Source organism: Saccostrea echinata, unplaced genomic scaffold, assembly GCF_033153115.1.
Source record: "Saccostrea echinata isolate AGI-Se365-2 ecotype Australia unplaced genomic scaffold, CSIRO_AGI_Sech_v1 ptg000025l, whole genome shotgun sequence".
In the NCBI taxonomy this organism is placed as follows: Eukaryota; Metazoa; Mollusca; class Bivalvia; order Ostreida; family Ostreidae; genus Saccostrea; species Saccostrea echinata.
Window position 1 is genome coordinate 20529323 of NW_026889774.1, and position 13149 is coordinate 20542471.

At 36.4% G+C, this 13149-nt stretch overlaps 1 protein-coding gene across 1 annotated transcript in view; it reads left to right on the top strand.

The window, feature by feature from the left end:
• Positions 1 to 13149, top strand: part of LOC133192125 (cytoplasmic dynein 2 heavy chain 1-like) — a 35062-nt gene that overhangs the window by 13160 nt on the left and 8753 nt on the right. Inside the window, exons 29-54 of the mRNA XM_061328001.1 lie at positions 27 to 209; positions 560 to 783; positions 1123 to 1226; positions 1387 to 1601; positions 2209 to 2385; positions 2507 to 2594; positions 2854 to 3061; positions 3323 to 3452; positions 3636 to 3791; positions 3954 to 4052; positions 5073 to 5233; positions 5799 to 6045; positions 6270 to 6421; positions 7066 to 7210; positions 7517 to 7787; positions 8180 to 8329; positions 8524 to 8756; positions 8988 to 9210; positions 9408 to 9550; positions 9875 to 10258; positions 10604 to 10878; positions 10981 to 11104; positions 11282 to 11403; positions 11706 to 11919; positions 12226 to 12477; positions 13004 to 13024. Of these exons, the coding sequence (XP_061183985.1) occupies positions 27 to 209; positions 560 to 783; positions 1123 to 1226; positions 1387 to 1601; positions 2209 to 2385; positions 2507 to 2594; positions 2854 to 3061; positions 3323 to 3452; positions 3636 to 3791; positions 3954 to 4052; positions 5073 to 5233; positions 5799 to 6045; positions 6270 to 6421; positions 7066 to 7210; positions 7517 to 7787; positions 8180 to 8329; positions 8524 to 8756; positions 8988 to 9210; positions 9408 to 9550; positions 9875 to 10258; positions 10604 to 10878; positions 10981 to 11104; positions 11282 to 11403; positions 11706 to 11919; positions 12226 to 12477; positions 13004 to 13024 (4701 nt within the window). The remainder of the gene's footprint in view (positions 1 to 26; positions 210 to 559; positions 784 to 1122; positions 1227 to 1386; positions 1602 to 2208; positions 2386 to 2506; positions 2595 to 2853; positions 3062 to 3322; positions 3453 to 3635; positions 3792 to 3953; positions 4053 to 5072; positions 5234 to 5798; positions 6046 to 6269; positions 6422 to 7065; positions 7211 to 7516; positions 7788 to 8179; positions 8330 to 8523; positions 8757 to 8987; positions 9211 to 9407; positions 9551 to 9874; positions 10259 to 10603; positions 10879 to 10980; positions 11105 to 11281; positions 11404 to 11705; positions 11920 to 12225; positions 12478 to 13003; positions 13025 to 13149) is intronic.

Consider the following 13149-nt stretch of genomic DNA (forward strand, 5'->3'; position numbering starts at 1 on the left):
AACTACATGTACATTGATTTGGACAGGGTATCGATGTGAAATCTATGGGAAGAATCTTTATTGGTCTGGTGAAGTGTGGAGCCTGGGGATGTTTTGATGAGTTCAATCGTCTAGAAGAGGCAGTGCTGTCTGCTGTGTCCATGCAGATCCAAGTCATCCAGGATGCCATCAAAAATCGGGCTCCCATGGCAGAGCTGTTGGGCAGAAACGTATGTCTGAATATTTAAAAAAAAAAAACTTTGAACATGTCATGGAAATTTTTTAATTAAATTAAGATTTGCTGTTTTTGATTGAAAATATTGGTCATAGATTCCAAACCATGCAATACATGAAACATGTACAGTTGAACTTATGTATATCGAACTATGATATGTCGAATACCATGGATATGTAGAAATGATTTGGAAGTCCCAACCACTTATTCTTTAAGTATTTTACCCTCGACATCTCAAATCATTTGATATCTCGAAGTTTTTTCTCAGTCCCTTCGAGTTTGAGATAATGAGGTTTGTCTGTATATGATTTTACTCTCTATTTTTATGCATGCAATTTTCTTCAGGTGGAGATTGATCACAACTCTGGAATTTTCATCACCATGAACCCAGCAGGCAAGGGTTATGGAGGTCGACAAAAGTTACCTGACAACTTGAAGCAGTTGTTCAGGCCAGTAGCTATGTCTAAGCCTGACAATGAACAAATTGCAGAAGTTATTCTCTTCTCTGAAGGATTCAAGGCAGGCAAAGAGCTTGGCAGAAAACTGGTGGCTGTATTCAACCTGTCCAAGTGAGAATGATTCTATTGTTGGATCAGAAATTTACACATTTAGAAGATATAGCTCAATTTTAGATCTTGTAAACATTGATATAATATGAAATATATGAGAACCAATGGCACATACACAGTGGAAAAGATGACCCTTTTCCATTTATTTGTATCAAGTTATACAGATTGAGTTAAGAAATTCAATACATATTCACTTCAAATATTTTTGAAATTCATATTTTAAAAATATTGAAATTGAGACCTACTTCTAAAATAAGTGCATGCACAATTTGAATGAAGTGAGTATTTAGTGTCCTTTAAGACATATATCTCAAGATTTATTTCATGGTTGACTTTTAGGGAGCTATTGACACCACAACAGCACTATGACTGGGGCTTGAGAGCCCTGAAGACTGTTCTAAGAGGCTGTGGAAACTTACTTCAGCAGGCCAAGAAAAAGGATGGTGTGTATGATACCTTGTCTGGCACAAAAATTAAACAGATTCCTACCAGTCGATTGGGTTTAATGTTGCCATATTTCAATTAAACTTCAAAAGTTAATTTTAAAATTAGGGATGGAAAATCCTGATTTATTCAAATTTCTTTTTTTATGAATAAAAACAGCTAAAGTGGACAGCAGATTCGAGGCCAAGTTAGTGGTACAGGCTTTGAGAATCAACACTTTGTCCAAACTGACATTTTCGGACTGTGCTCGCTTCAATGCTCTAATGAAGGATGTTTTCCCTGGAATTGAGTTCAAGGACATTGAGTCTGAGGAGCTGGCAGCTGCCATAAGATCTGTATGTGAGGACCAAAACCTTAGGGTTAATGAAATCCAGGTAAGAATAATATAGGAGCTGCAGAAATTGGAATATCGGTAACCATGCTGATTTTGCAGTACTTGCAATAACACAGCTTAATAGGATGTTGTGCATTCCGGCATGCTGTGCTTTCTTGCAAAACATTTCATTCCCCAAATAATTTTTTTATGTTCCTAAAACATTCTACAATCTTGATGTCATCTAATCTGGCAAAATCTTCCAGAACAATTGAGGGGTGGTTTGGATATGTTTTACTGAAGTGGGTACATGTATAGCTTAATTAGCAAAAAGAAATTTGGATGGGGCGCCACAACTCAAGACTGTTTTTATTTAACCCAATATGAATCCACAAATTGACTTTATTTATACTGCAATACTACAAAAAAACTCTACTAATTAAATTTTTATGTCAGAATTTTCACTCACGTTCTTTATAATACCACATATGTTCTTTATAATACCACATACGTTCTTTATAATACCACATTGTATGCATTTTGATTATGCAGATTTTTCATTCATAGGAATATGTTCATTCTTTTTTTTTAAAGCAGCTTTAAGCAATGTTCTGTTCGATGCGATGTACTACTCTAAGCTACAATGTACTTATTATTTCTCCCTCCAGATCAAGAAGGCCTTGGAGCTGGATGAACAGCTGAGACAGAGGACAGGGGTGGTGGTGGTGGGCCCAAGTGGTTCCGGTAAAACCACACTATGGAGGATCCTTCGATCTGGGCTCCACAAACTTGGCAAGGATGTCAAGAAGTACACAATGAATCCCAAAGCCATGCACAGAACACAGGTAGAATTCCAACTTTCTGTCCTAGCATCTTAAAGTTTTCATGAAAAAAAGTATGTAGAACTTGTGGTTTCACAAGAACACTATAAGCAGCTGATTTTAGTACATCTTTATATATTATTAGTTACTGGGTCAAATTGATATTGACACAAGAGAGTGGACAGATGGAGTCTTGACTTACAGTGCCAGACAAGTGGTCAAGGAGCCCCAGGGTAGGTATTAACTGTGTATGAAGAAATAGTAAGGTACTGATACTGAGGGAAGGCTTGTGTGTGGTGCAGTGACAAGCTGTTAAGATCATTTTAGTGGATGTTAAGGAAATTTATTTTTGTTCTTTGCTTTTCTCTCTTGAAGGGTTAAAAATATGAAATTAAAAATGGTAGCACAAAGAGTAAAATAAATAATTCTAAGTTGTATATGTAGTATTAAGCACTGATGAGGCAGTTAATCACTTTTCATTGTTTATTTCAGAGGTCCAGTCCTGGATTATCTGTGATGGTGACATTGATCCGGAGTGGATCGAGTCTCTGAATTCTGTCCTGGATGATAACCGGCTCCTCACCATGCCGTCTGGAGAGAGAATCCAGTTTGGACCCAATGTTAACTTCCTGTTTGAGACCCATGACCTCAGCTGTGCCTCCCCTGCTACCATCTCTAGAATGGGGATGATTTTCCTCAGGTAATTCACAAATGTTAAAAATATCATTTCCCTTCCCTGGAATCCTCATAGATATGGTTTCAGATAGTTAAAACTCTTTCAACATCCTCTAAAAATTGATCTTACATAAAAGAAAAGATGTTGAAAATTTTGTATGATTTTCTTTGTATGTTCTTTATCGTCATGAAGCAGTCTATAAACTATGGCCACACTATATGGGAATAAGCATTGCATGTACAGATGTCATTATTTCAAACTCTCTCTCTCTCCCTTTATTGCTAGTGATGAGGATACAGACATTAAGGCAGTGGTGAACTCCTGGCTGAGTTCCCAGACTGAGAGTGAACAGCATATCATGTCTGGCTGGATTGAGGACTACTTCTACAAAGCTGTGGACTGGGTCCTGAAGCAGGTCTGCCAAAATTTTATATCTACCTAGAGTAATCAAATAACTATTATGCAGCATTAGGGTTTTTACTTCATCATTGTAACATTCACCCATAGATAAGGTGGGGAAAGTTGATGAGTAAATAGTTAAAGTGATACACTGACTTATGGATTATTTTATGTTAACTTTGTATTTTGTTCTTGTCAGAATGACTTTGTGGTGGAGACAAGTCTGATTGGGGTGGTTCTGAATGGACTTTCCCATCTTCACAATGTCCGGAACAAAGCTCACTTTGCCGTCTGCTTGATCCATGGATTAGGAGGGAATCTGAATGAAGGAAGCAGGGAAGCCTTTGCAAAAGAGGTTAGATTAGTCATTGGTGGTATATGCAGTTTAATCTTGCATTCAGATGTCACTTGCTGACCCAACTTAGAAAAGTCAGTGGAATCATTATGAGTAATATGAAAAAGCAGAATTTTTTTTATCTGGATAGATTTTAAAGGGTTTTTTTTTTCATGATTTCAGGTGTTTACTTGGACTCAGGAGATGCCACCAGATTCTAGACGTCCTCTTGACACGTTCTACGATGAAAACATGGGTCGTCTAATGACCTACAGCATGGAGGTAAAAATTACATGTAACTTGAGTAATCAATTCATCACTTAATCAGTTTGACAGTTTATAACTCCAGCTCATGTACCGAAAATAAATAGACAAGACCTTGATCAATATGATTATTACCGGTATTCTCTGTTGCATACTATTTTTTGTAAATATTTCATTTTTCAGTCTTTGGATGTGAGTTTTATTACTAATTGCAATTATTTCAGATAGAAGTTTTTGTAGATGGGGTATGCACTGTTTTATTAGTTAGTTAATGTGTTCTAAGTGATTGTAATAATGTTCATGTTGAGTCAAGTATGCAGACAGTTAATTGTTCAAGAATTCATTATTGAACAATGCACTGTTCATTTATTGAATTTAAAAAGCAAAACAAAGCTCCCCTTTATATTTACAAATTTTAGATAAAAGAAAAGATGTAGTGAAGTTCAGTGAAACATGGGTTATTGTAAACATGTAAACACTGCTTGGGTTATTTTTTTATCTACTTTAATGTGCGTGAATCCAATTTAGAATGCATTGCTTTGCACTCCTTGGTTTCAAGACACAAGTATATTGGTTAAAAGAGTGCTTGCTTAGAACATTTTCCTGCATTTCTTTCTTTAATGGCAGTTACCTGCATTTCATTTTTGTAGACTTACACAGTTGAAGAATTAAGTTAATTTTAAAAACAGAACAGGAGGCCTTTTAACATTTCTTTGATTTATAAAGATCTGTCTGCGTACATTGTTTACAAATTATTATATATTGTTGCATATTTTAGTTAGATTTCAGTTTTATTTTATAGTTATGTATTAGACAAATGTAGTGCTTGATTGGGGCAGTTTAGACAGAATTTTTATAATGACAATTCTATTTTGACATGCTTTAATTTACATTATGAAAAACTTAAATCTTAACACTTATTTTGCAATTGTCAATTATATTATTTGTATTATGCAGAAAAAATCACATTTTGAAAAACAGATGATACAAAATAAACATTACTGAAATAATTGATGGTGATTTTGCCAAACTTTGTAGGCTGTCCGAGACCTGAGTGCTGAAAATTTCACCTCTGGGGGGTCACTCCCTGTGGTGAGGACAGGGGATGTACAGAGGGGTCTGGATTACTTTGCCCCATGGCTACAGGCTGACAACAAACAGCCCTTCATTTTGGTGGGACCCGAAGGATGTGGAAAGGGGTAGGTACTCAGACAGAACACACACGTGTTATCAAGTTTTTCTAAACTGGAAAAGTTACTCTAGTACAGATACAGCAAGTATTTAGCAAGTAAATCTAAAGTTAACCACTCAAGCAGAGTTTACTGTAAAGTGGAAACTTTGACGATGTGGAAACATTGACGAAATTGATGTATTTCTAATAATCGTCAAAGTTTCCACTCATCAACTTTCACATTCCTGTTCAAGAGCACTGTTACATACTAGTAGATCGTCAAAGTTTCCACTTGCTATTTTTTATAATATACTGAAATCGTCAAACTTTCAACCCTTCAATATAACCACTTCTACAGTAATTTGTTCCTATGGACAGGAAGAATAAAATATCTGTTTATATCTGCTGTTTTCACTGTTTATTGGCTTTTAGCAGGCCATTAAACATCACATTAAACTTTTTTCTTCTTTCAATGTTGTCATTGCATACAGAGAATTACAAAGTGCTGATAGACAACAGGAAGGAGATAATTACAATTACTAGTAAAATGATGTAATTTCACTTGTAAAATAATTGATGCCCTTTGATTTCAGGATGTTGCTTAAACATTGCTTTGAGCAGTTGAGATCTACCCAGGTTGCTGTGGTTCACTGCAGTGCCCAGACCAACCCCACACATGTTCTACAGAAGCTGAGCCAGAGCTGTATGGTGCTGAACACAAACACAGGGCGGGTGTACCGACCCAAAGACTGTGAACGCCTGGTTCTGTACTTGAAGGATCTCAACCTGCCTAAACCAGACAAGTGGGGAACGTGTCAGCTAGTGGCTTTCCTCCAACAGGTACATAATCATTATTATCTGAAAAATCATTTGATCAATTAAGGTATCATTTTCTGGTTTGGGGAATGGGATATACAAAACTCAAATTTTGATGCAGTTAACTTCCCATCAAAATTTAGTGTTACATGGCAGTTAAATAACTTTGTTCATTAATTTACATGATTTTTAAAAAATGTCAATATTTTTTCTGTGACCATTGAAAATACATGTGGTCTTTGTTTTAGGTCATAACTTACAATGGTTTCTATGACCACAACTTGGAATGGGTTGGCCTGGAGGGAGTACAAATTGTGGCCAGTATGAATGCTGGGACAGGCCTTGGTCGTCATAAATTGACCACCCGCTTCACATCCATTGTCAGAATCTGCTGCATTGGGTAAGCATTGATAGATATAAGATCCATTGCAACATGCTTTAAATACTTCAGATGTACGACGTACCTAACCCATTGGTAATTTTTCAAGATATTCTTAATTTAAAACAATGATACATATCCCATAAGATGTTCTTTGTCAAAAATTCAGCATACATTACCAGGGGTTAGAATAGATATGAAGTGATGAAAATTTATGTATAATTCAAAGAAAAATTACCAAATATATAGTTTTAGCTGGAATTTCCTCAAGGTTTGTTTTAGAATGGTGTACAGCATCTTTTGGCATTATGAAAGTTGCACAATGGTCCTTCAATCATTAGACTTAAATTATACAGGGAATGAGAAGATAAAGTTCAAAACTATGTTGCTTATTTTGTTTAATCTGACCAGCTATGGAAATTTTTTTTCATAAAAATATGTACAAAAATTTACCTACTGAAATAGCTCAACATAAAATGAAAGTATAAAAGTAATGTGATAAGTGTGATTTTAATAAGTTTAGTATGTACCATTACTAACATATGAAGATTCAGAAAGTATTTTCACAGTCATGAAATGACAAAGAAAGGGAATAAAAAATGTCCTTTAGCAGATAGGGTAGTTAGCCATTGAAGAAAATATGTATGATTGATTTTTTTTTGTAGCTACCCTGACAAAGAGCAGCTCCAGGCTATCTATGGAGCCTACCTGACCCCCATACTTAACAGACAACTTGGACGGCACCCAGTTTGGGGTAATCCTGCCAAAGTGTATGCCTTGGCTGGTTCCATGGTACAACTGTATGATCAGGTAATGTATATTGTCTGGCCTATATATGACAGTTCATTTAAAGGAGGAGGTGTATTCATACATGTTTATATTTATTACAATTGAAAGATGCAATAAAATTATTTTGTTAATCTTAGAAATAAAAAAGCTGTTGCACATGAAATATGTAAATAGTGCAAGAAGAATAGATTCAGTAAATCAAAAGATATGTAAAATATTAAATGAATGTCCCTAGAATTGGCAAGTTGTTCATATGAAACTGAAGTATTACAAAACTGAATTTTTGCAAAATAGTCAGAAATTCTTTCTTTTTTTCTTTATATTTAGTTGAGGTCAAGGTTCACAGTGGATGACTACAGCCACTATCTGTTTACCCCCAGGGACTTGACTGACTGGTGTCTGAGTCTTCTAAGATACGACCTCAATGCTGGGGCCAAGGAAGGCTCAAGTGATCATGTCCTTGAGATCTGGGCCTACGAGGCTCGACGCCTGTTCCGAGATCGAGTAGTTGGGTCTGACGGCCAGAATAAGTTTGACAGCATTCTGATGTCTACTGTTAGAGCTGACTGGTCAGCTAACATATTTGACAACTTAGACAGTAAGATCTATATATTTGTAGAGTAAACATGGAAATAAGGAAAAGTTTTAATCCATAGATACTTCTAGAATCTGTAAAGCAAACATACTGTATATCACTATGGAGTGAAAAGTAAAGGAACTGAAGTGAGGGGAATATGTACATGTAATCATATTTTTCTGGAGTAATTAGTGTTATGTGTATATTTCCTGAGTTATACAATTAGAATACTGGATTCATATGAATTATAATCTACTACTTGAATTATAGGATTTGATTCTTAAAATTATGTTATAATTTACTTGTATGTGATCTATCATTTGTCTGGATTCTGTTGGAGTTTTGTGATTTTATTTAACTTCTACACTGTCTCAACAACAAAAAAAGAAAATAAAAGTTATAATTTATTTTAGCTGACTACTTTGTGACCTGGGGAGCCCGCCATGAGGATGGAGGACCAGCTGTGGCTGCAGGTGCCCCTCTACCACCTACAGGAAAACCCCTGGGGAAACTCAACAGTGACGATCTGACAGCAGTGATAGAAAGAGGACTCAAACTTTACAGTATGTTGTTCAATTCTTTACCACTGCCCTCTAAAAGTTGAAGTTGTACAAAAACAGTGCAGAATTTTTATAGATATTTTCTTCCATTTATAAGGCTAAAAATGTATGTACCCAATGAAAAGAAGGGAGTGTATGGAACTGTATGTGAAGAACTGCACACAATAAATTTTCTTCACTTGAATTTTCCTGAACAGGTCGAGAAAACAGAGACTTGGACATTCTGCTCTTCCGAGAAGTTCTAGACAATATTGCCAGAGTGGACAGAGTTCTGACCCTCCCTGGAGGGTCCCTTCTGTTAGCGGGTAGGAGTGGTGTTGGGAGAAGGACTGCAGTTCTCCTGGTAGCTCACATGCATCAGATGCACCTGTTCTCCCCAAAGGTGTCCCGTTCCTATGGAATGAAGCAGTTCAAAAATGATCTGAAAACTGTAAGTAAAGAGACCTCAAAGAAAACATTAACTGCAACATTGAATTCAATTTTATCATATTTGTTGTCTATTATAGCTAACTTGGAATTTGTTAAGCTGAATATTGTTAAGTTAGATACTCGATGTAAACCAGAATTTTGTTAATTTCAAATGCATCTTAATGAGGCAAAATTAGTTCATTTACCATGTATCTGTCAGTCTGTTTATGAAAAGATCCCTTTGTACCTGTAGGTGATGCAGCTGGCTGGAATTGAGGGGGAGCAGGTAGTACTTCTCCTTGAGGACCACCAGTTTGTGGAGCCTCAGTTTCTTGAGATGATCAACAGCCTCCTGTCCTCAGGAGAGGTTCCAGGGCTATACTCCCCAGAGGAGCTAGAGCCCCTCCTGTCACCTCTCAGGGACATGGCCTCAGAAGCAGGCTTCAGAGGAACACTCATCAACTTCTATGCCACAAGTATGTTATCTGGGAATTTTCATCAGGTTTTCTTTTTGAACATTAGAAAGAATTGGTGGCAAATTGGCCCATGAATATGAGATATAACTCACATTATTTGCTGTTATAGTAGTTATAATATATTTGGAGTTATGGTTTTCACTGAGACAAGAATATAAAATTTGATTTTCATTGAGAGATATAAAAATTACTTTCAGGAATCAAGACCAATCTGCACATAGCTCTGATTATGGACTGCAGTAACAATTCCTTCACCCTGAATTGTGAGAGTAACCCTGCCCTGTACAAAGAGTGTGCTGTTCAGTGGATGGAGTCCTGGAGTAGAGACTCAATGATCAAGGTAATAATGTGTACACATTTCACATCTAGAGATTCAGTGTGTTGTTTATCTTCAGAGATTTAATGAAATATTTTAAATGCTTACAAAAAATTAACAATGAAAAAAGTATTTTAGGTCGAAGATATTTTGTCATAAACCAATACTTTGAAATGCATTTCTTGTATGAAGGGGACTTGCTCGCCCTTTACGGAAAAAAAAATTAAATTATGATATATTGCTTTATTTTGTTGTATTATTTATAAAAATGTATTGTTTGTTTCGTATAGATGTATAAACAATGTTTATTGATTTTTTCTTGAGTACAATCTGTCATTCCTTTGTCAGGTACCCTTTATGCTGCTAACTAAACCTCCCAAAATAGAGGGAGCCAGTATTGGGGAGAAAAAGAGGCACCAGAGGAAACTGTCAGGGGGAGAGGAACTTCTCAAATCCTTCCTCCACGTCCACGAGTCCTGTGTGCAGGCCAACATGGGAGCCACCCCTCGCCGATACATTGCCTTCCTCAATACGTACCAGACGGTGTACAGTAACAAGAAGGCCGGGGTGGAAAAACGGCAGCACCATTTACAGGCCGGTGTATCAAAACTGAATGAGGCCAAACAGCTGGTGGATGAACTGAAAAGAAAAGCTGGAGAGCAGAGTGTGCTGCTGGCAGAGAAACAGGCTGAGGCAGACACAGCTCTGAGAGAAATCACCATCAGCATGCAGGTAAAGAGTAGACATATTGAAATTTCTTTACAACAGTTCTTTTCTTTAATGTTTTGAATTGTTTTTTTTTCTTTTGTTCAATGAGAAATTGATAGAAATTATCATAAAGTCTGTCACTTAATTTTTCTCTTTTGTAAATACAGTAAAAGGTGTCTAAATCGGCCACCGCTGGTTCCATAGAAATTATGCGGATGAGACAACATTTCGATTTGGAGAACATTTTAAACAATTCAATTTACTGAAACAGACTTAAATTTTACATAGTATTAGGCAAGATTTCCAAGTACATACATCCTGATAAGACAAGTTTCGCTGTAACAATAAAAAAAGAAATATTTTTTGTAGAATGCTAGTGACCAGAAAAATGAGATGGAAGAACTGAAGAGACAAGCAGCAGAGGAAGACAAGGTCCTACAGACAAGGAAGAAGGCGATCGACAGGGAACTGGCCGAGGTGGAGCCACTAGTGAAGGCTGCCAAAGCAGCTGTGGGGAACATCAAAACAGAGTCTCTGTCTGAGATTCGCTCCCTCAGAGCCCCTCCCGATACCATCAGGGACATCTTGGAAGGGGTGCTCAGGCTTATGGGGATTTTTGACACCTCCTGGGTCAGCATGAAGAGGTTTGTGCTTCTTGATATGCATATCTTTAAAATTTATGCCACATGTATAATGTTTTAACAAGGACAAATTTAGCCTTATGAAAAATGTTTCTCTTTTGATAGTTTTTTGGCAAAGAGAGGAGTGAAGGAAGAAATTCAGACATTTGATGCCAGAAAAATCACCCCAGACATTAGGAAAGGAGTGGAGGCCCTGATCAAGAAAAGCAAAGACTCATTTGAACCTGCGGTAAAATGATCAAATTTTATAATGTCAATCTGATTAACAGTAATGAAGTGGTATACAAAGTCAATAAAAATGACCATATTTCCTCTCTGTCTGAATAGTCACAAAAATTCAGAAGTTGTGAGGTTGCTTCAAAGTCTCAAGTCAGTCTTAATCTTTGATTGTCATATTTTTTGACAGGTTGCTAAGAGAGCCTCTGTGGCAGCTGAGCCCCTTGCAGCTTGGGTAAAAGCAAATGTACAATTTTCCTATGTACTGGAAAAGATTGAACCTCTGGAAAATGAACAGAATGAGCTCATTAGGTATTTTTACCAAATTTCATCAGTTTATGACCATCACTCTTCTCCTCTCTCTCTCTCTCTCTCTCTCTCTCTCTCTCTCTCTCTCTCTCTCTCTCTCTCTCTCTCTCTCTCTCGTGTAAATGCCAATTACAAGAATTCTTTTAAATATGCCAGAAACTTTTACCCTGATAGAGGATGAAATTGGGGGGGAAGGGGAGGGGGGGGGGGTATGAAGGAAGAGCATTCACATTATGCAAGTTTATGGATACATTTTCCTGTCTTGGAATTAGATTTTATTATTATCATTACTTTTTTGTTTACAGAAACCTCAAGAAAGCAGAAGGCAGGATGGATAAACTGAAGAGAGCTTTAGATGAGGTTGATGCAAAAGTTGCCTCCCTTAGAAACAGGTTTGAGACCTTGACCAAAGAGGCAGCAGAGCTGAAGATAAAGCTGGACAAAGAGAATGAGACGATCCAGGCCGCAGAGACACTAGTGACAAAACTGGAAGGGGAATATGAGAGATGGAGCAGACAGGTCAGAATATGCAGATTTGTTGGGAAAGAGATACAGGGTTGGGGGGGGGGGGGAATTAAGAGAGTCAGATTAACCCTCTTTATTCAATTTTTTTAAAAAATAATTTTATTCATTTTGTAATAATGCCTCATCAAAGTGGGATATTTCTTATTGTTTTAATGTGATTTTGAATATTCAGTGGACAATCTTATTTTCATACATATTATTATTATCAGGTAAATGTGTATCAGTTATTCTGAATTAAACATTTCATTTTATACTGATAAGTCTTGTTGTCAAATGAGAATTTTATTTCTCCTACTTTAGGTGGGAGAACTCTCTGACGAGTTGAAGGAACTCCCTAAGAGAGCTCTGCTGGCCTCGGCCTTTATCACTTACCTAGCCCAGGCACCCGAGGATGCTCGAAGGAACTTCCTGAACAGCTGGTCAGAGGCTTTGGGGATACAGAATTTTGACTGTCGTCGATTCCTCAGTACTGAGAGTGAACAGTTAATCTGGAAAGCAGAAGGGCTACCCTCAGATGAACTGTCCATGGAAAATGCACTAGTCATTCTACAGGTAAATTCTGTCATGTAGGTCTGGTCAATAGTAAATGCTAAATATAAACTTATTTACATATTAAAATACTGGTACAATATATGCATGATATGAATCAATCAGTTAAGCAGCTTTTATATAACAGCATGATTTCTATTGTATATACATGTAATTTAGCTAGGAAAGAAAAAAAAACCCAAAATTGCTCTTTAGAATTGTGAATACAAAAGTTTAAAATGTGTTACAAAGCATGCTATATTATTAATAGATAATTTAGGCATGATGTGTATGTCATATATTTTATTATAATCTAGTGTCTTCAGCCATCAATGGTAAACTCAGCTAACAGTGAAACAAAAATTATATGCATGTAGATCCTAGTTTCATTTTCTTTATTACTTATATCTAATTTTAGCTAGTTTAATATATACATACATATATAACATGTAGGTAATGTGATTTAGCTAGAAAGTGATTTGGGAATAATAATGTATGTTTTCTTTGATGCATGCACATTAACTTTTAACTTATTCAATATGAACACCAGATCAATGATATTCCAGCAGGGGTAAGATGGAGACTCCTGTGTGTTTTGAATTTTTTTGTCACCACACTTTTCAAGTCCCTATGTTTTTATCACTCTCTTCTAATTCTAGCACTCTTGATTTTATTTTGTAGCTTTTGCAAAATTAA